Source organism: Cyprinus carpio, chromosome B14 (genome assembly GCF_018340385.1).
Source record: "Cyprinus carpio isolate SPL01 chromosome B14, ASM1834038v1, whole genome shotgun sequence".
Taxonomy (NCBI): Eukaryota; Metazoa; Chordata; class Actinopteri; order Cypriniformes; family Cyprinidae; genus Cyprinus; species Cyprinus carpio.
This window is the reverse complement of record NC_056610.1, coordinates 3,148,764-3,170,716: the sequence shown is the minus strand read 5'-3', so window position 1 is coordinate 3,170,716 and position 21,953 is coordinate 3,148,764. Positions and strand designations below refer to the sequence as shown.

The window sequence follows — 21,953 nt, the reverse complement described above, 5'->3', positions numbered from 1 at the left end:
TGTTTAAACATGACTCTACAAACAGCAGCTGCAGATTTCTCACACTAAACCTGCTGGGCACATAAAGCTTTACCAGTGTCCTGTTATTGTTATTTGTAGCTTTCTTACCTTAAAAATGAACTGTTTTACAGCAATGTATATGAGGCTGACAGGCCTGCTGCTAGCCAGTTGTGTCATTGCTCCGGCAATGTATTTTGATTTAGGTGAACAGGAGGAAAAGTGTATCATTGAGGAGATTCCAGAGGACACACTTGTGTCAGGTCAGTGAAGATGAATTGTGCTGTTATACAATGTTATACATATTTGCTCTATTACACAATATGAATCAGTCGTTTGATCCTAAATAGTCCCGGAACACTTTTTTGTCATATGCTGCTTAGACTAACAGGTGATCTAATATTCAATTTTGAAAATAGAATCATACTTTTAATGTGTATGAAATTTATTGTTACTTTTTGTATGCGCTTTTGTTTGTATGCGGCCCAAACATCAAGATAAACTACAGGCAAACTTAGATAACTGATGTGATACATTTGGCCTGTTCTTATTAAGACAACAACAGATCAGGTCAGAGACTATTTAAGGGCTTATATCTACTAAACTGAACCAAAATAGTTCAATTTAATTTCAATTAAAGTGTATTAACATAATTAAATAAAATATGTCATAACATAGCATCTAGAATTAAAAAGGGACTGAAATATAATGGTTGTGGAACCTACATATCGTGGAGTAATAACACAGAGCATAATTATTACCTTCACAAAACTTGGATTAAATCACAACATGAGGGTGAGTAAATGATAACAGAAATTTCATTATGTGGTGAATGATCCATTTAATTCTTTATTCCAGCAACTTTCAATAGGGTATTCAGTTTTGTTAGTCATGGAGTAAAGGTACTGTAGTGCTCTTCACATACAAAGCAGCTACACTGGTCGCAGCATACTGTAAAATTGTTATAATAAGGACTATAGTGTCATGTTTCTCCCTTCAGGCGTCTTTCTGCTAGAGTACTGGGATGAAAATAAGAAGGCTAATATCCCACACCTAGGTTTGACTGTGACTGTGAGAGACCCTAACCATGCGGTCTGAAGCATTCAACTCTTCATGCATAAATGAGAATTATAAAATAAACTCTTAACTATCACCACCTGCAACAATTCCTCTGATACATTCTGTCATATGCAGGTGGTCTTGTTAAAACGCTTTGGGAGATATGGAAAATTCACCTTTAAATCCGATGCTTCGGGTCAACATTTCTTGTGCATGCAGTCCAACTCCACTAGGTTCTCTGTGTTCGCTGGAGATCGTTTGGTAAGTCGTGAAATGCTGTCGTCTCATATATTGAATTTAACATGCTTAAAATGTCAGCTAGTTGTGCTCTTTTCTATTTATGTACAGAAAGTGCATTTAGATGTCCAGATGGGCGAGCATACCATTGATCCTAATGCTGCAAAGGCAAAAGATACCATGAAAACAATGGAGTACAGCTTGCAACATCTCATTGACCAGATGCGTTACATTAGCAGGCAGCAAAATTTCCAAAGGGTAAGCAAACATAGGCAGGACAGTCTGACAACAAAATTAAACCATATTAATTGCTTGCCAGGTTCAGAAAAAGAACCAGATCAAGTGTCATCTGTCCACATTTTCCAAGGTGCACTACACTGTGCTGATTATGTGCAATTTGTATCCGTTTATTTTACTGCAACCAGGAACGTGAGGAGAAGTTTCGCCAAATGAGTGAGAAAACAAATGGAAACGTTTTGTGGTGGGCCATTATTCAGACATCAATACTCCTCTCTGTTGGAATCTGGCAAATAAAAAACCTCAAAAACTTTCTCATTGAAAAGAAGTTGGTTTAGCTTTATGAAATGACTAACTGTGTGTTTGGATAACTGCAACATTGTTTGAAGCATTTTGATAAATGTGTAAGTCTAAATTACCTCATCTGAGCACAATACCCTGCAATGAGCTTGTGATTTTAATAAATTCAACTGATTGCAATAAATTCATATTATGGTCTTATTAAATAGGCCTACCTAAAGATTTTATTATCTTTAATTGTGTGTGTGTGTGTGTGTGTGTGTGTGTGTGTGTGTGTGTGTGTTTTATTTGTTTTATTCCACTCTAACAGTGTGTTTAACCTTGAATATTTGTTACCCTGGACCACAAAAACAGTCATAAAGTTCATTTTTTGAAATTATACATCATATGAACGTTGAATAAATAAGCATTTCATTGATGTATGTCTTGTTAGGAAAAGAAAATATTTGAACGAGATACAACTAATTGAAAATCTGGAATCTGAAGGTGAAAAAAAAATTAAAAATAAAATAAATCAATCAAAATATTGAGAAATTTTTTTATACAGTCTATGCTTTAAAGTTGTCTAATAAAAGTTCTTAGTAATGCATATTACTAAAAAAAAATAAGTTTAGATATATTTACAGTAGAACATTTATAAAATATCTTCAATGGAACATGATTTTTGCTATAAAAGAAAAATCGATCATTTTGATCCGTACAATGTATTTTTGGCTGTTGCTACAAATATACCCGAGCTACTTTGGCTTTGAGGTCCAGGGTCACATTTTATAAATAATAATAATAATAATAATAATAATAATAATAATAATAATAATAACAATAATAATAATAATAAATCTACATATTTAGTTTAGTTTCCACCAAATTATAAAGCCCTTTAATTACTACAATTATTAATAATACAGTAAAACGATCAACACCGCCATCAAAAAAGAAGATACAGTAACAGAAATGTAAATTATGTTTGATTGTTTTCAACAATAAATGTTCAATTCATCATGATAATAAAACTACGATCAGCACTGGTTGTTTTATTTTTTATTTAATTTTATTTACTTATTTTTAGGAATGCGTGATTACGTCACCGTGACGTCGTCGTTTCAAAAAGCGTTAGAGAACCTGCTAATCTGTTATATAATAACTAGTAAACACACAATTTACTGTACACGCGACTGATATAAATTTGGATAACGTGCAAAAAAAGTTACAGGTATGTGTTTTAATTTAGAGATTTTGTGACCACAGCACTAATGGGAAGCTTTCGTGAAGTCCTCAGAGACATTTTATACATTATTTTGTATAACGTTAGTTTGCTCAAATGTTATACATCCACCTTCATTTTTTTTAGCCCCGTTTGATGTACATTTAATCAATTAGTCTATTTATTTTCATATTTTAAATAAATCATTCTTCCCTCAGAAGTGAGAAAAAAAAGTGTTTTAAACTGAATAAACTAAGCTCTCGAGATGATACTTACGTAACGTTAGATCGGTTTGCTATGAAATAATATGTGTGACCCTAGCAACACAGGCTGTGTCTCAAAACCGTGTAAGCAGTCTACCTTGAAAGTGTTGTGGCAATAACAGGTGCATACAACATTTTACTGGCAAACAGTACATGGTGATAGCAGCAGTTTTGGCATTAAAGTCAGCTCTACAGTAATCTTAGACATTTATAGCGACTGTTACCCGAAAGGCTATGTAACGTTAGGTAGACAGATCACTTGTAGAAGTTTTAGCACACAGCTAAGATGATGTTGTTGTACATAAACAGAATAATGTCTCACTGGATTTGCTGTAACTCCTGCTTCGTGTCACCTGGTCCTGAGCGTCAGCTGGCTGTCACAAACTGCGGTCACATCATCTGTAATGTTTGCTTTCAGAGAGGTAGCACACTCAACTAACATTATATATATTATATATATATAACATGATTATTTACATAGTATTTATAATATTTTATTATACATAACTATAATTAATGCGATATATGACGGTATAATTTAACATTAACATTTTGTTATATTTAAATTATATATTTTCAGATTTCAAAATGGTATAAATAGTGCTGGCTTAACATAATAGTGAGAACATCAATTAAATGTGTGCATATACTGTCCTCTGCTGGAAGTAATATCGTTCTACAGAGAGGGTGTATTTATTTTCCCCTTTAGGAAAACAGGGTGTCTGCCTCATTTGCAAAGCAACGTGTCAGATCTCCCCACTATCTGATAAAGTAAGATACGAGAGATTTTCGTGTGTGTGTGTGATAAAGATTCATTTTAATGAGATGTGCCACTAATCTGTGTATTGTTCTCATAGAGTAGCTCAGAGGTGCAAGAGCTTTTCTCAGATATCAGTGCAGTTGCAGTCAAATACTTCTCAGAGATAAGCAAGGTAGTCCTATATGTAAAATGAGTAGATTGCAGCTATGTTAATCATGAATGTAAGGCATAAAGTCACATTTATTATGCTTTGCAGGTTTTACAATTCCAGGCCAGACACCAGAAAAGATTACTGGCCCACTATCAGCAGAAGGTGAGAGCATCTTGTCCTTGACATGACTAGCGCTGAGACTATATGGAATATGTGGATGCTGCTAATATGGTTTAGTTAATCCAACTCAAATGAATGTCAAATAAAACAGATTGAGAGAATGAAGGAGGATGGACAGAAAATGCAACAAGAGATGCAGAAGATGTCCAAGTATGTATGAGTACTGCATTAGTGCAGCCATTTGTATTGTATTTTTGCCTTATTTCTATTGTTTTCTATTTTGTGCAGGAAAATTTCAGAACAGAATGCTTACATATCCAAGTTAGAAATGACTGTTCAAAATCAAAGGTATGTCAATATGATCTATGAAAAGAGATAATATCCCTTCATATCAAATTAAAATATTCCTTCATATCAATATGAAAACACATTTCTGTAAATTGGTAAAAAAAAATTACTCTCATTAAAGGTATACTCCACCCCAAAATGAAAATTTTGTCATTAATCACTTATCCCCATGTCGTTCCAAACCCATAAAAGCTCAGTTGTCTTCGGAACACAATTTTAGATATTTTGGATGAAAACCTGGAGGCTTGAGACTGTCCCATAGACTGCAAAATAAATAACAGTGTCAAGGTCCATAAAAGGTATGAAAGTTGTCGTCAGATCTGCCATCAGACTTGCAATCTGGGTTATATGAAGCGACGGGAACACTTTTTTGTAAGCGAAGAAAACAAAAATAATAACTTTATTCAATAATTCCTTTGTCAATGGTCTCCTCTGTGTCAGTTTTTTTTTAAAGTCGTTATTTTTGTTTTCTTCTATTACAGAAAGTGTTCCCTCTGCTTAATATAACCCAGATTGCACGTCTGATGGCAGATGGAGTATTCTGACTATGACTTTCATACCTTTTATGGACCATGACACTGCTATTTATTTGGCAGTCTATGGGGCAGTCTCAAGCCTCCAGGTTTTCATCCAAAATATCTTAAATTGTGTTCTGAAGACGAATGGCGCTTTTACAGGTTTGGAACGACATGGGGATAAGTGATTAATGACAAAATTTTCATTTTGGGGTGGAGTATCCCTTTAAATATAAAACCTTGATGGCAGTCAAGTTCCAGTCTTTAGTATATGTGGGAATTAAATGTGTCCAGTGCAATTTTAGCTTTTCCTTATTCTTAATTTTTTCTTTAAAGATATTAAAGCAATTCACCCCCCAAAAAATAAAAAAAATAAAATAAAAATGCTAAATTAAATTAATCCAAATATGTTCTGATGAAGAAACAAACACTCAATGTTATTGAGGCTAAGTACATTTTCAGCAAATTTTCATGTTTGGTTGAAGTATTTCTTTAATACTTTCATGCAGAAAGGATGCATTAAATTGATCAATAATGATAGTAAAGACATTTATAACATCTTAACAAAAGATTTCTACTTCAGGTAAATGCTGTTGTTATGAACTTTCTATTCATCAAAGAATCCTGAAAAATATTAAGGACCACAACAAAAAATGCAGCAAAATAGTATATGATTTGTGAAGGATCATGTGACACTGAAGATTGGAGAAATGGCTGCTGAAAATGCAGCTTTACAGAGGAATAAATTAAATGTAAAAATATATTCAAGAGAGAGGCAGCAAATGCTTTTCATATCCATTGTAAATGGGGCATGTATTCTTCTAAGACAATGTGATACCGTTTGGATGTAGGTACAGAGGATTTGAAGAAGAGACCACTGTAAACATGTACTGTATTAATGTAATACATGTCAATGAAATCCTTTCAGTTCAAGACTGGCGTTACAGTCCAACAGAGATTTACAGTCCACAAGTCAGAGACAAGGTGCGTTTTAGCTTGCTTGTTTTTTAGATGAACAGATTGTTCAGACTGTTACAGTTTTGTAAACAGTTAAAAAATATTTTAGACTTAGTAACTATAAAATAGGTCCATTTTGTGAGTTATTATACCATTCCAAAGTGCTGTTTCTCTGTTTATTTCAGCCTCCCCAGTGACAAAAATTCCGTATTCTTCCCCACTCTCGATGTCACGAACCTTGTCCTCTGCTAGCCTGTGAGTAAATGATCAACTTTCATTTCTAAACAATTTAGAACAACTCGTTAAAACTCCTTTTGTTTCACATTTCACATGGTTTCATAATTCTTTCTATTTATATTTGATTCAGTAACACTAAACTGTTTCATAATCAACTGTACAGAGCAAAACTGACGTGATAGAGAAATTTATACCTTATTTGATTACATTCCAGCCGACTCCCATGGAATTTCTATGTAATATTATCTGTCATGTCTGTTTTCTCAGAATAGTCTGTGCTTTAATCACTGAATGATTAATTGTGATTGTTCTTTCTCAGAGCTGACAGCATAGAAATCAACAGCAGGGGGCACACTCACAAGGTAAACTCCATTTATTTTTCTGTATACTGTGTCATTTACTGTAGAGTACATACAGCCCTGTTGTGATTATATTTCTTTTTTTCCATCTAGCCAGAAGTCCTGAATAGAATTTGTCTCAGAAGCTCACCGAAGGACTGCCGCATAGGTTTATCATTGCAAAATCATTGCTGGTTTTGGTTTTCAGTAACCTGTGCTGCACTGTTATGTATATTCTGGGCCAGTGCTGGGGCAGGTTGTATGAACCACTTAGACTAGTTAGTCATCTCATTTTTTTCGTTAAGGCTGGTCAAAACTTGATCTAATTTGAATAGAAAAAGTAAGACCATTTATCTCTTTGCAAACTACTAGCTGGTCAAATTAGTTCTTAAGGCTCTTAACATAGTGACTATGTTTATGCAACTGGCCCCTGATAATTAACAGCTTGTTGTGGCCAACACAAAAAAAACAATGTTTTCACTATTTACATTTTATCCATTTCAAGAAGAATTATTAGCTAATTAATTAAAAGCTACTAACTTGACACAAAATGGTTTTTAAAGAAAAGACTTTACAATAAATATAGCAATCCAACCTAGTATTATTATTAACCAAACATTTTCATTAACTGAAATAAAAATAAAAACCGAAACCATAGTAAAATACATTTTCATTATCTAAAACTAGTTAAAAATAATAATTGCAACAAATTATTGGAGTCTTTGATACTTGATATATTATAATACCATATTATAAAACCTTAAATTAAGGTTTAATAAAGACCTTTACATTCAGCCTGTATTAAACTTCAAAAGATGGCACTAGACTGTGTTGAGAAATAAAAATCAAAATCCTAAAACTAAAATAAAAGCAAAATAAACAAACTAGTAAATAAATAAAATAAAACTAACTATGATTTTGTGAAAACTGTAATAAAAAAGGTAATAAAAAAGTGGATTATTTAATAATCAATCGTAAGAGATTAAAACACATTAATTGGGTAATATTGTTTAAGATCGTTAGTTGGAAAGGTCTAAATAATGTAAAAAAAAAAAATTCTCTGCAATAACACTAACTACAGTAAGTATTTCTGTATAAATGTACACTTGTGTTCAAATGGCAAATGATTGAAACAGAATGCAGTTGTCTCAAGTTGAACTACAGTACATTTAACTCTTAAAATCTAAAAAAAATTGTCTGAGACATATTTATTTAGACCAAAAATTACCAAAGAGAGCAGACAGAATTTGAGAACACATCTTGTGTGAACAGTAACATTGTAGATGTGTTTTTGTGCTGATCGCTTCATGCTAAATAACTGACATATCAGTACTTCAATCCATTTAATAAAAGACTAAAACACTGTATATACAGACTTTTATTAAAAAGCAATTGGTTTTGATAATACTAATTACAGGTGCATCTCAATAAATTAGAATGTCGTGGAAAAGTTCATTTATTTCAGTAATTCAACTCAAATTGTGAAACTTGTGTATTAAATAAATTCAGTGCACACAGACTGAAGTAGTTTAAGTCTTTGGTTCTTTTAATTGTGATGATTTTGGCTCACATTTAACAAAAACCACCAAGTTCATTTAACAAATTAGAATATCGTGACATGCCAATCAGCTAATCGACTCAAAACACCTGCAAAGGTTTCCTGAGCCTTCAAAATAGTCTGGTCTCTCAGTTTGGTTCACTAGGCTAAACAGTCATGCGGAAGACTGCTGATCTGACATTTGTCCAGAAGACAATCATTGACACCCTTCACAAGGAGGGTAAGCCACAAACATTAGCCGCTTTTCCACTGTCAGGCCAGTGCGAGCCAGTGCTTTAAATGGGCCGGGTGGGGCTAATAGCCTTGGGCCAGTAGCACAAGGCCAAAATAGCACTGCGTTTCCACCGTCGGGCCAGAAGCACCGCTGCGCTTCACTAAAACCCGCCCTTAACACGCCTCTCAGGAACAACGTCATGCAATCCAATCATTTCACCAACAAAGAGAAGTTATCAGGAAACTAATGAGAAATAAATCACTGGAACATGCGCGATCACAAAATGAACACGATAACAGCGGCCTTTTGTTTGCATGCTTTGTTAAATATTTAAATTCAAAAGCATCGATGTTTTAATATGAGTGATACATTGAGTATAATGAATTAATTTATCAGGCTTGAAAATTTGTCACAGAAATACATGTATTTCTATTTTATTTATTTTTAATGCTGAAGCGTTATGAAAATAGCCTGCTTATTTAGTCGAGACGGTTTCTGTTTATTTGTAGTCACATACATCACATTTAGAATGAATGATAATATCTCTATTTTTATAAAAGCTCCCGAACAAAAAATATTATTATATTTTTATGACATAGGCTACGTGGAGCTAAACTCTTGAGACGAGACTTATGACAGATAAAATATGTTACTACACGATTGTGATTGAGAATAAGAAGTCTGATTTCTTCAAACGGTCACATTTACCATGTTTACTATGGTAACGTAAATACCTAGCATGCATATTCTTTTGCATCGCTTTTAAGTACCTTTTATGGTGATTATAATCCACATCGGATCTAATCGAGTTATTTCAAACACTCGCTGCTGACTGAAAGTGAGTTTTGAGCTCAATTTATTTTAAAAAGTTTTTAATGCTGGTGTTATAGCTGTAGCTTTATGAAATGATCCGCAGCGCTGACGCTCTCTGGATGCGGAGAAACTCCGCCTTTGTTCATAACCACTCCTCTAGCCCCAGCTGGCCCGCTTTGGCCCAAGGTTTTCGTCGGGCCAAAAAACCCTGGCCATTGGCCCCGAGGAAGACCCGACGAGGCACGATCAAGCCCCGAAAGTGACAGTGGAAACGCGACTGGCCCTGGCACCCACTAGCACGCCCACTTTTGGCCCGACAGTGGAAACGCGGCTATTCATTGCCAAAGAAGCTGGCTGTTCACAGAGTGCTGTATCCAAGCATGTTAACAGAAAGTTGAGTGGAAGGAAAAAGTGTGGAAGAAACCAACAGAGAGAACCGCAGCCTTATGAGGATTGTCAAGCAAAATCAATTCAAGAATTTGAGTGAACTTCACAAGGAATGGACTGAGACTGGGGTCAAGGCATCAAGAGCCACCAAACACAGACGTGTCAAGGAATTTGGCTACAGTTGTCGTATTCCTCTTGTTAAGTCACTTCTGAACCACAGACAACATCAGAGGCGTCTTACCCTGGGCTAAGGAGGAGAAGAACTGGACTGTTGCCCAGTGGTCCAAAGTCCTCTTTTCAAATTAGAGCAAGTTTTGTATTTCATTTGGAAACCAAGGTCCTAGAGTCTAGAGGAAGGGTGGAGAAGCTCATATCTCAAGTTGCTTGAAGTCCAGTTTAAGTTTCCACAGTCTGTGATGATTTGGGGTGCAATGTCATCTGCTGGTGTTGGTCCATTGTGTTTTTTGAAAACCAAAGTCAATTTATTTAATACATGAGTTTCACAATTTGAGTTGAATTACTGAAATAAATGAACTTTTCCACGACATTCTAATTTATTGAGATGCACCTGTACATTTGCCTAGTGGCAAATACATTCTTCTAAAAAGACATGTCAAAAGCAGCACTCATTTCTCTATAGGTACATTTAAATGGACACTTTTTGCCTCCATCGGAAATAATTCATTCTGATTGATGAATCCAAACGTAGTGTTTACATGAACGCTAAATAAAGTGATCGGGTTGATATGCGTGTTTATATGTCACAAGCTTCTGATCGGATTTAATCTTTTGACATGCGCACACTGCATGAATATACAGAGTTTCCCTCTGTTGTCGCATACCGTTTTAAAAAGCATACTTGATATTTATTTACTTCAGGTCCTAATTAGGTGATGAGCAGCACATGAACTGTTGAACAGACGGTGACTGAAAGGGGAGTTCTCTTTCGATACTACACTCGTACTGCATCTTTGCTAGATGCTATGGGAAAAAGTAATTTTTTCTCCTGAACTGAAGCCTTTTTCAATCACGCAGTGAAACTGCACGGACATTGGTTCATGCAGTATGTTTTAAAAACGAACCAATGGCTTAGCATGCGGTGCTGCACAAACCTATGGCAGTTACATGCAGAATCAATCCGGTTCCCCTGCCGCCATCTGTACAATCCTCACGCGGAATCAGCGCTCACAGAGACTAATTGCTCCCACTGTCAAGTCAGGTCACCTTCATTTATATAGCAAAGCCAGGTCCTACCTCGGTCGACGGCGCTGAAGCTAAGGGCTATGAGAAGTTGTCTCCGCTCTTTAGGGGTGTGTGATTTTTTCTACTGTCGACAAGCACAGACGAGCATTGGCTGGGCTGAGCCTCGGCAGTGGCCGGAAGGCCAAGCTCCTCGCCAGCGCAGACAGGTCACGCCTTCGCCTGGAACCCGTGACCGCAAAAGCTTTGCACGCAACAAAGACCACGACGCAGGCTATTGGGTCTTCCATGGCCAGTCTGGTGGTGTTGGAGCACCACCTATGGCTGACCCTAACCGAGATCAAGGACGTTAAAAAGGTCCCGTTTCTCGATGCCCTGGTCTCTCCCAATGGTCTGTTCGGGCCAGCGGTCGAGGGCTTCGCTGAGTGCTTTACTGAACTATTGTACTGCACAGTCATCCCAAGCCATGCGACACTTCCTACCAAAGCCCTCCAGCTCTGCAGCTGCCCCAAATCTGCGCTGACTCAGCAGCCCACAAAGCCTGCACCTGCAGCGGCCGCCACCACCCAGCCAGCTAAGCCTGAGTTTTAAAGACGTTCCTGCTCAGCCAAGCGCTATCCATTTCCGACATCATCCTGAGCAAGGGAGCAGGAAGAGGAGGGGGTCAAGTCTCGCTGCAGCCGGACCACCCCCCAAACTGCCTATTGTAAGCCTCCAATCCATTCCCGGTGCAGCTGGCAATGTGTTTGCTGTAAACTCTGGATAGAAACATTTTCAAAAAGAGAGCAAAATTCCTCTTCCGTTTCTTATGATTACCGTGTCCCCTTGCAGGGCCGAGGCATGGCAGGCCATCCCTGGAGTATCAGAATGGGTTTTGGGGATAATAAAGCAAGGTTATTCACTCCAATTCACTCGAAGACCCCCGTGCTTCAATGTCCTGTGCGCCGAAAGTGAGGAATTTGATGGAAAAGGGAGCCATAGAGGTGGTTCCTCTGGCCCAGAGCGAGTCAGGCGCTGGTGGCCTATGGCCCATTCTGGACCTCCCACGTCAAAATCATGCCCTCATGAGACAGTCATTCAGGATAATTACACTGAAACAGATCCTCTTGCTAATCCGCTCAGGGGACTGGTTCTTTTCTCTGGGTCTGAAAGATGCCTTCTTTAATATCTAGATAGCCCCCCATCACAGGCCATTCTTGAGATTCGCCTTCGAGGGAGTGGCATATCAATATACGGTCCTTCCCTTCGGGCAGTCCCTGGCTCCACGCACTTTTATGAAGTGCATTGGTGCGGCACTTTCCCCTCTGAGACAGGCAGGAATCCGCATTCTCAACTACCTCGACGACTGGCTCATTCTGGCCCCGGTCACTATCTCACAAAGCCCTTCTCCTCAGCCATTTGGAATGCCTGGGGCACAAGGTGAACTTTGCCAAGAGCGAGTTTCCCAGCCAGCGAGTCTCGTAACTGAGAACAGTATTTGACTTGCCTCAAATGAAAGTGAAAGTCACAACAGAGCGCGCCCTGAGCATACGATGGCTCACTGCCTCCTTCAAGGCTGGTGCCTCTCATACACTCAAGAGGTTTCAGAAAATGCTAGGCCTCATGGCTGCAGTATCTCCAGTGCTATGGTTGGGCCTGCTGCAATTGTGCCCCCTCCAGCACTGGCTGAAACCGCGGGTTCCATCCCACGCGTGGCGTCATGGATACCTGATTATCAGGGAAGTTCCCCTTGAAATGGTCTACAGGAGGAAGGTGGTTTCGACAGATGCTTCCAAAATAGGTTGGGTGGGAGCTCTGTGCAAAGGGAAAACAACTTTCGGCCACTGGTCGACAGCGGAAAGCAGTCTACACATCTACTGCCTCGAAATGTTGGCAGTATGGTGGGCCTGTCAAACCTTCCTACCTGACCTCAGAGGACATTATGTCTTGGTCCATTCGGACAGCATGACGGTGGTGTCTTACATAAATCTCCAGGGGGGACTGTCCTCGAAGCAGCTCCTTGTACTAGTAGAGCACCTCTTGGAATGGGCCCAGCTAAACCTGCACTCACTGAGAGCAGCACACGTTCCGGGCATATTGAACCGTGGAGCGGATATGTTGTCACAAAGCAAGGTCCCCTCAAAGGAGTGGATGCTTCATCTGCAGACAGTTCAGAAAATTTGGGAAGTCTTCGGCAGGGCGGAAGTAGACCTCTTCACCTCAGAAGACAATTCTCACTGCCCAAACTATTTTTCTAAGGACAAGGATGTGTTGGCCCAGAGCTGGCCCAACTTTTCCCCCGGTTGCCCTGATTCCACAGGTAATCAGGCAGATCAGGGAACAGAAACGCAAAGTGCTTTTGGTGGCCCCGCTCTGGAGAAACCAGCATTGGTTGGCAGAGCTGTCACATCTAATAAAAGCAGCCCCATGACCTATTCCCCTGAGGCGAGATCTCCTCTCCCAGGCGAACAGGATGATATGGCACCCCAGGCAGGGCTGTGTGCCCTGCACCTGTGGCCACTCGAAAGGACCCTGTCAGTCTCCAGGAGTGTGAATTGAACACCATTTCTCAGGCTAGAGCTCAGACGACAAGATGCCTCTACACCCTTAAATGGTTAGTGTTCTCTGCCTGGTGCTCAAACCACGGCGAGGACCCGCTCACTTGTGACATATCGGTGATACTGTCCTTCCTGCTGGAGCTGTTGGACAAGGGATGCTCCCCGTCCATGCTCAAGGTCTATGTGGCGGCAATAGCTGCTTCTCATGCCCCTATAACGGGCCAATCGGTCGGCAGGAACAACCTCGTTGTTCATTTTCTGAGGGGAGTCAGGAGGCTCAATCCACCCTGGCCTCTCACTGTCCCTACATGGGACCTGCCCACTGTTCTGAGGGGCCTGAAGGGTCCTCCCTTCGAACCACTGCAGTCCGTTGACCTTCGGTCCCTGTCGTTTAAAACCGCTGTGCTACTGGCATTAGCATCGGTCAATCGAATAGGGGACTTGCAGGCACTTTCTATAAGTCCTAATTGCCTGGAGTTTGGGCCTGGCGACTCCAAGGTCGTCCTGAAACCAAGGCATGGCTATATACTTAAGGTGCTCTCGACTTCATTCAGAGCACAGGTTATCAACCTCTCTGCGCTTCCTCCCTCGGAGGAGGACCAGGAGTTGAGTTTATTCTGCCCCGTTAGGGCTCTGAAAGTCTACATTGAGCATTCTGCCCAGTTTAGGCAGTCGGAACAACTCTTTGTTTGCTTCAGTGGTCACGCTAAAGGACACCCGGTCACAAAGCAGAAACTTTCTAAATGGATAATTGGCGCTATTCTGCTAGCCTACTCTTCCTTGGGCCTACAATGCCCCATTGGAGTACGAGCCCAGCCTACTCTTCCTTGGGCCTACAATGCCCAAACTAGAGGAACTAGAACTAGAGCAGAAATTTGTGCTGCGGCCAGCTGGGCCTCACCATTCACTTTTGCTAGGTTCTATAACCTGGATGTTCTTTCTGCTTAACTGGCATGCAATTCTCTCAGTCAGAGTGCAGTTTGGATGTTAAATACCCAAACCTATCAGAGAGCTTACCTGTGCGGTCTCGGCCCCATGGGTGCTGAGGCTGCACAAGCCTTCTGGAATGATCACTCGGCTGGGTGAGGCCTTTGTGATGCTTACCCCATTAGCCTGGAGGGATTTATTGTTCTTGTTCTCTTTGACCCTGAGGTGTCTAAGACAATGACTACCATTGTCATTCCTCTGCCACGGCACAGCGTGATTGTACTGTTCCCAAAGCATCTAGCAAAGATGCAATACAATTGTAGTATCGAAAGGGAACATACTCTATAACAAACATAACCTTGGTTCCCTGAGATACGGGAACAAGGACTGCATTGCTAGCCATGCCATGCAGCTGGAGTCAATCGGCATTGCAGTACTTTCCAGTTTCGATTTTCAATCCGATCAAGTGTTTACATGTCCTCTCGCTCAGATTACAAAAGGAATAAACCACCCTTTACAATCCGATTGAAATTTTTGTCAGATCTTGCCAATTCAATCCGATTGACCCGTTTACATGTGACTTTTTTTATTCTGATTGTGCTTCTAGTCCTATTACGCTCAGATTAGTAGGGTCCATGTAAATGCAGCTAATGATATCAACAATCCATTTATACAATCCCGCTGTATACTTTGTTCTGCAATAAATGGTCTCCTCCATTTAGGTTCAGTTCTTCACAGAGCATCAAGTCAGAGCTCTATGGGTAGCCATTCAACACCATTCAGCGCCACTGTCAGGTATTTCTTCCACTAAAGAATGACTCCACTGTCTTGTGTCTTGGAATACTATTCTATCTTAGTATGGACACCCAGAGTAATAGGAGAATTATCTCTTGCAGTAGGGAATTCTCCATTGGTCTACGGGAGCCGGTGATAAATCCATCCCATAATGTGGCCTACCGCAGAGAGTCAGCATGGGAAACGCCTGTGTTCAAACTACCCTCGGCCTACAAATATGGCTCTGTGTCCTCCCTGGGACCCCCACCATGACATACACTCTGGTCCAAAAGCAATATGGATAATCACATCTCATAATAGTTTTATATGTCACAAAGCTGTGCTATTTTTACCGGATACTTTTAGGCAAAAGGCATCAGGCCTATTAATGTAATCACTATCCAGGCCTGTAGACAAGCAATGAACACTGCAGCACTGACCTGTAACTGACTCTCTTATGATGCCGCAATGCATTAATGCTGCCTCTCATTGAACAGTGAACATCTGTGCTTTTGTTTCCATAAATGTATTGTAGCAATTAATCACAGGCCCTCGTTGAACAGTTTGTGAGTGTGAATTTTAATATACCATTTTGCGCATGACTCGCATTGTGTTAGCAGCATGTGCTGTTAATCACATCCAGAATGTTCTCTGCAGCATGTTTCTTCTCTAACACACTGATGCCATTGTACTGAGGTGTTCAAACCTTGTTCGCATTGATTAAAATGATGCATCTGATAATGTGGCTTGAGTTTGTTTGGGGTTTTTCTGTTGTTTCTTGTTTGTTATCTTGGTATCTCATCAAAGATGAAGTTGAGAGTCATCTAATCAAATCTTGGGTTCAACCAAACAAATCAGCTGGGGTTTGGAGGTGGGCTGTCTTTGGAAAATGTTTGTGTACATGTTTCACACTGTACTAGATAAATATGAGGAAATAAGGACTAACTGAAGGCCTGCTCAAAACTTGCTGCAAACGCAGTAGGTCTCTAGGATCAAAAGGTCAAAGTCCCATCTTGAATTTAAGTTTGTAAGATTTTTGAGTTTTAAGTGAATTTGTTAGAGCTTGATCATCCAGCAGGCAAAAATCATATTTTTAATCCCTAAAAATAAAACACATACTTTTTCAATGGGGCATCATTCATGTTACATAAACAAATTGATAGTTTAATAGTAACTTTGAGTCCTTACAACAACTGGATAGATAGATAGATAGATAGATAGATAGATAGATAGATAGATAGATAGATAGATAGATAGATAGATAGATAGATAGATAGAAAATAGGGTTCCAAAACAACAATGGACTGCAGCGACTTTCAAAATTAAAAAATAAATAAATTATTTTGTGTCCTACTGACACAAATGTAAATGACAGAATTTTCATTTCTGGGTGAATGATGCCTTAAATATTTGAACAAACCCTCAACTACAAGTTTAAACAATAGTAACAGTAATGCTTGACTAGGCAAACAGCACTTATGTTGGTCACTCCCCTGCTGGTCTCACAGCCAGGGTGTAGGCTAATCTAATGTAACATTTGGAAAACTAGCCATAATGCCATAGAGGAACAAGTAAATGAGGAATATTTACAGTCGCAGTGCTCCTTCCTACTGCAGTCCCAGAGCTCTTATTACTTATGGAAAAACCGCAGGAGCTAAATGAGTTCCAGCACCTTCAAATGTCAAATGCCTCAAGGTACTCCAAATATTTTATATTGTCTAAAAAACAATCCTTGCATACAGTAGAGCTGATGAACACTTTAGCACTCAGTAAATCTGAAGAGCTGTGACAGCGTAAAGTGTGCAGTGAAAGAAGAGACGGTTATACATTGAGGGCCTCGACTGATCAAAAGACAGCAGAGATTGTTCCACTGTCATATCTGCCATGTTGCACAATCTGCTGAGAAAGATGGCACAATTACGCTGAGTACAGCTCCTTAAAATTTTGTCTTTGATTCATTTAGGAAGTGAATGTCTCAAAGGGACAGGGTATAAAGATGACAAATGTTTTTAAAACCGCAATTGCAGGTGACTACGTAATTGCATAGTTTCGTCATATTTAAACAAACAGTTACATAGTTTCTTATTCTAAATGTATAAATCATGTGCAAATGTCCCTACTGTTCCTACTTAAGTTTGACCAGTAGGGGTTCAATTATACATAGGAATTCTATTATATATGGACATTCGTATGTGCGTGCGCACGCACGCACACACACACACACACACACACACACGCTGTATATGGTGCATACAGTAAATGGAAAATGTTCTAGTGATTTGCTGTGCACTATGCATCACTTCATATTACACTTCTTCTCACTCTACCTTTAATAGTCTGTGTTTCCTCTGGTCATTCTGCTAACAGCACATCTGGTTGCCGTTTTCTCCTGATGTGGTGGTGTACTTTCATATGGGGTACTGTGAGTGAGCATGTGTGTGTTTACAATAATCACTTCCCACAATTACTACAACTGAAGGAAAAAAACTTGTTGGAGGCAGTTAAGTTTCCAGGCTGCTCACCTCTTTGGAATGTAAAAGAAACTCACAAAAAAATCCCAGATGAAGCCGTAGCGGTGAGCACAGACCCTTCAACAGTTTGATAAAGTCAAAAGTAATGAAGATAGAACTGAATTAGGCTTGCTTTGCTTATTAAAGTGGTGTGTTTGGATTCAGTAGGGGGAGCTTAAGGTCCCATGCGTATAAAGTGCAGTATGAATGTTATAATAGGTTCATCTGAGACTTTGGCACACACACACCTGGAACTCATTAGCCATCCATATGCAGAGAAACAGGCTATCACGCGGACTCACCTCTCCCCAACTCCATCTCTGGGACTGAAACTGCAGAATTTCAACAACTACAGTTGTACACAGCTAATATAGCACTAAATCTGAGCTAGTCGATGTTCAAGGTGAATGGAAGGGGGGGGGGGTTGCGTTTTATTGCATTACTGCAAATCAAGCAGTGGTTGGGCATAAAGTTTCAAATGGCTAACTATAGCTTGATGAAATGGCTGTAATTGAATGCCTGGTTACATATGTTTGCCTTATGAACTTTGTTAAAGCAGTGGCATGATTGAACAGTGGCTTAACTGTGTTGTACAGACATTGAGGATGCATTATGTGCATCATTAAAAGACATGCAGTTGTGTAATTTCACCATTAGGATGAAGTTGACAGTGAATGTGAGGGACAGTATGGAAAAGACTCACTATTTTTGGAATAGCAAACTACCATATGCTAAGCATACTATTTTTGCAGTACTACAGATTATGTGAATGTTTGCGAAGTGTCTTTTTGTGTGGTACACTGCATCCCATGTGCTCACATGTGTTCAATATTTCTTTTCCAGTGTGACAACTGAACCAGAAGAATCTTTTACTTGACCTAGGCTTATTTTATCGTACTACCAAAAGACACGTGTATTACACAAAAGTGAGGTAAAAATAAAATGCAGAAATTTTTATATTTCTATATTTCTTATTATTTAAGTGTTTATTTGTGTTTATTTGTGTTTATTTTTTTTGCATACCATAGCAGGTAGACTAGTCCCTTGTTGAAAGAGGTATTATTTTTTTTTTGGTTTTATTTGTTTTTATTTCTTTTTAAAAGGTGTACTTATTTTATGTTGATTTTAAAAAGAGCACTGAATACGTTGTATTTTAAAACAGTATAGAATTGCGAACAACTGAATGTACCTTTACTGGTATCAGCCCTTTCAATTAAATGAAAATATAAGTTCATATTTAACGCAATTAGCAGAACTCAGATATGAGGGTACCATGGTATAGTGATAGTATCAGATGGTAATACCATGGTACTTATGATATGTAATGTTATTTATAAAGTACTTTAAACTATTTATAGATGTCATAATGCCTTTTTGCAGTTTTCTGCTAGTTGTAAGTGAAAACACATTCATTACACACATATATCAAGAAGTCTTGAGATTAGTGTAGAAAGCATATGAGCGGTGAAGAAAAGTTACAACGAAGAAAGAGTAAAATTTTCAAAAACATGCCACAGAAAATCACAGAGCGAAAAAAAGAAATGAAACTGTCATCCAGTAACCACAGAAGAAATAACATCATCATGGCAGTGTGTTAGCGAACACGACACTCAAGCACCACATCAAAGACACCGACACATGCAATGAATCATCAGACTGACACACAACATGGTAGCCACCAGCCAGAATAAAAGCAGTGACATCAGGCCCTAATTACAGTGTTATTCTAGCTGAAACACTCCAAAAATATAGACTTTATGTTTTACATTACAGAATTGGAATATGAATTGAAATGACAGTGACGTTGAGTTATTTGCACTGAGCCAGGGTAAACAGAGGGGAATATTTAGATGTAATGCATGTCAAGAGACAAATATATTACCAACAGGAACATTAGGAAACTATGTGTCAGGCACCACTGAATCACTGAATCATTTAAACCCCTAAAGCTTGACACAAACACATGAAAGCCCATGATGAGCCTCATATTTCATACCACATAGCATAAACCGAATACTCCACTTAGCTGACAGATAGATAAAATGTCCATGAAAAGACCCACTATATGACAATTTATATCTTTGGTGAACATCACTAAAAAAAAACATGCTACACTATTACTAAGCTGTTTTAAATTATTTTGCATATGGTATTCGTCAAAGTACCTCAAGTACCTAATGCATCATTTAAACACCATGATATTTGGTTGAAACATAGTAATATGTGGGAAGAGATTATTACAATACATTGTTTATGAATTATTTATATATTAATTCATTCAATAATTTTATATATATATATATATATATATATATATATATATATATATATATATAAAATAAATAACCAATAATTTTTGAAGCCCGAAAGAACAGCCAGTGGATAAATATTTTTTATGAATAAATAATACTTTATTGCCTTTTTTATTTTAATTAGATAGATAGATAGATAGATAGATAGATAGATATTAGTATTTAATAAAAGTTGTTGATATTAATTGCTTAACACTTTTTCCAATTAACAGTTTGCTAGTATTTGTATGTTAGTATTTATTATTATTATTTTGAATTACCTTTCATTCTTGTTTTTAATTTTAATTTTTTAATTTTAGTTGCATTTTTATTATTCATGTCATGTATTTTTTGTTATGCGCATTTGTAATTTTTATTATTTTTTCTCATTAACAATAACAAAAGTGATTAATAATGATTAAAAAATCTAATAATAATTATAATAATAATAATAGTACTAAATAAGTACATAATAAGAAGGTATTAATAACTTCAATAATTAGTAACTGATACACTTTATAAGTAATTAATTATTAGTATTTTAAAATAATAAATTGTTTTCAGTGTCTTGAGTTATTTATCTTTAGTATTTTAAAATAATAAATGATACACTCATTCATTCTCTCTCTATTTCTCTTTCTTTCTCTCTCTCTCTTTCTCTCTCTCTCTCTCTCTCTCTCTCTCTCTCTTTCTCTTTCTCTGTTAGGGATTTCATGCTTCGTCCAGAACATGGCAGGTGATAGATGCATGTGAATGGGGAGCGATTATCATCACTCGGCCTGCCGTGATCTGCCCTGACTGGTAATTCACCGTCTCGTGTGTTTCTTGAGTTGCCCAGTGCAACCGTTTCCAACAGTATGTCTGTTTTGTCAAGACATTCAGCTCTCTAAGAGGGGCGAGGTGCGAACAGACAGTATTGTACATGTGAAATGTGCCTGAACTCTAGGGCTTCAGTGGGATTTAGGGTAATTTCCTGTACCGGGTCCAGCGAGAGTGAAATTCAGCCCTCGGGCAGGCTGTCATTGTGTCACGCAGCCTGAGAAAAATATAAATCAGACTTCCTTTGTACAGCCCCAGGGTGTACAAATGAGTTGTGCTGCTTCAGTGAGATAAAGAAAACAGTTTGAGAGTTGGCATAAGTGATTGTCCAATGTTAAAACAGAGAGAGTCTTTGTGCTTCCAGCGGTAATGAAGTGATTTATGTTCCACACTTCTGACCCCAACATATTGAAACGCTTAACCAAAGCAGGTATAATTTATTGATTTGTATTAGGCTAAGTTAAGTTAGCTTAACTTTTATTAGGCTAAGTTAAGCATCTTTTCAGTCAGAGTAAGCACAGAAGCAATTTTCTTGTGAAACAGAATTCCTAAATTAAAGTTTGTAAAGGTGTAGACTGCTTTAGCCTGAAACAACAACAAAAAGATATCAACATTTAAAATTGACCTTGTTCAATGTAAGTTATCAACACAGTCATGAATCGGCCCCACGTCATCAACTACTCATTCTTGCCACAGCTGTGATTAATAATATTGTAATTTTACAATGCGGCCGGTCATGACCTGTTGTCCTGTGAATAATTACAGGAAATAAGTTAAACGATGAGGATGCCTTTGGATGGTCGCATTTAATGCAAACAATGTGTGGTAACACCTGTCGAACACAATGACGGCACTTCCTCCACGCTGAATCCTCTGGTTTCTTTCAAGGCGCTAAAGAGGGTTTTATCTGTGTGAATGGCTTTATGGAACTTCCTGTTTAATTGTCGGCACGTTTCTCCCAATCGTAACCTTGGACGATAAGCATCTGTGTTATAGATCGAGGCATTTCAGATGTCTGTTGTGGCTTCAGAGGTGGTCTGAAGGAAAGGATGGACAGGTAGGGGTTGGAAAAGCACAGCGCTTGTGTGTTTTAACACACTTGCACAGATGTCCCACATGTGAATGGCTTTGATGACCCTGATTTCATCCCGGGCTTTCATGATGTCAGCAGGGCTGTAGAAAGATTCCTTTCCTCTAAGG

At 38.5% G+C, this 21,953-nt stretch overlaps 2 protein-coding genes across 2 annotated transcripts; both read left to right on the top strand.

Annotated features, from left to right (window-relative positions):
* Positions 1-27: 27 nt before the first annotated feature.
* Positions 28-2,050, top strand: si:ch211-255i20.3 (transmembrane emp24 domain-containing protein 11). Its single transcript, XM_042737747.1, has 5 exons — positions 28-260; positions 998-1,089; positions 1,192-1,317; positions 1,405-1,551; positions 1,719-2,050. Exons 1-5 carry the CDS (start codon positions 116-118, stop codon positions 1,866-1,868), a joined length of 660 nt encoding a protein of 219 aa, XP_042593681.1. The 5' UTR covers positions 28-115; the 3' UTR covers positions 1,869-2,050.
* Positions 2,051-2,916: 866 nt separating this feature from the next.
* On the top strand, positions 2,917-15,871 carry LOC109049826 (probable E3 SUMO-protein ligase RNF212). The gene is made up of 13 exons (XM_019067481.2): positions 2,917-3,043; positions 3,607-3,719; positions 4,007-4,068; positions 4,155-4,229; positions 4,314-4,370; positions 4,480-4,538; positions 4,617-4,676; positions 6,120-6,175; positions 6,334-6,403; positions 6,705-6,747; positions 6,838-6,892; positions 15,082-15,154; positions 15,256-15,871. Exons 2-13 carry the CDS (start codon positions 3,611-3,613, stop codon positions 15,404-15,406), a joined length of 870 nt encoding a protein of 289 aa, XP_018923026.1. The 5' UTR covers positions 2,917-3,043; positions 3,607-3,610; the 3' UTR covers positions 15,407-15,871.
* The last annotated feature ends 6,082 nt before the right edge of the window (positions 15,872-21,953 follow it).

Coding starts and splice junctions, on each gene's coding strand:
- si:ch211-255i20.3 (XM_042737747.1), top strand. CDS start 116: ATGAACTGTTTTACAGCAATGTATATGAGGCTGACAGGCCTGCTGCTA. Junction 1,090..1,191: donor TGAGAGACCCTAACCATGCG/GTCTGAAGCATT, acceptor TGTCATATGCAG/GTGGTCTTGTTAAAACGCTT. Junction 1,552..1,718: donor GGCAGCAAAATTTCCAAAGG/GTAAGCAAACAT, acceptor TACTGCAACCAG/GAACGTGAGGAGAAGTTTCG.
- LOC109049826 (XM_019067481.2), top strand. CDS start 3,611: ATGTCTCACTGGATTTGCTGTAACTCCTGCTTCGTGTCACCTGGTCCT. Junction 3,720..4,006: donor TAATGTTTGCTTTCAGAGAG/GTAGCACACTCA, acceptor TTTCCCCTTTAG/GAAAACAGGGTGTCTGCCTC. Junction 6,893..15,081: donor ACCGAAGGACTGCCGCATAG/GTTTATCATTGC, acceptor TCCTCCATTTAG/GTTCAGTTCTTCACAGAGCA.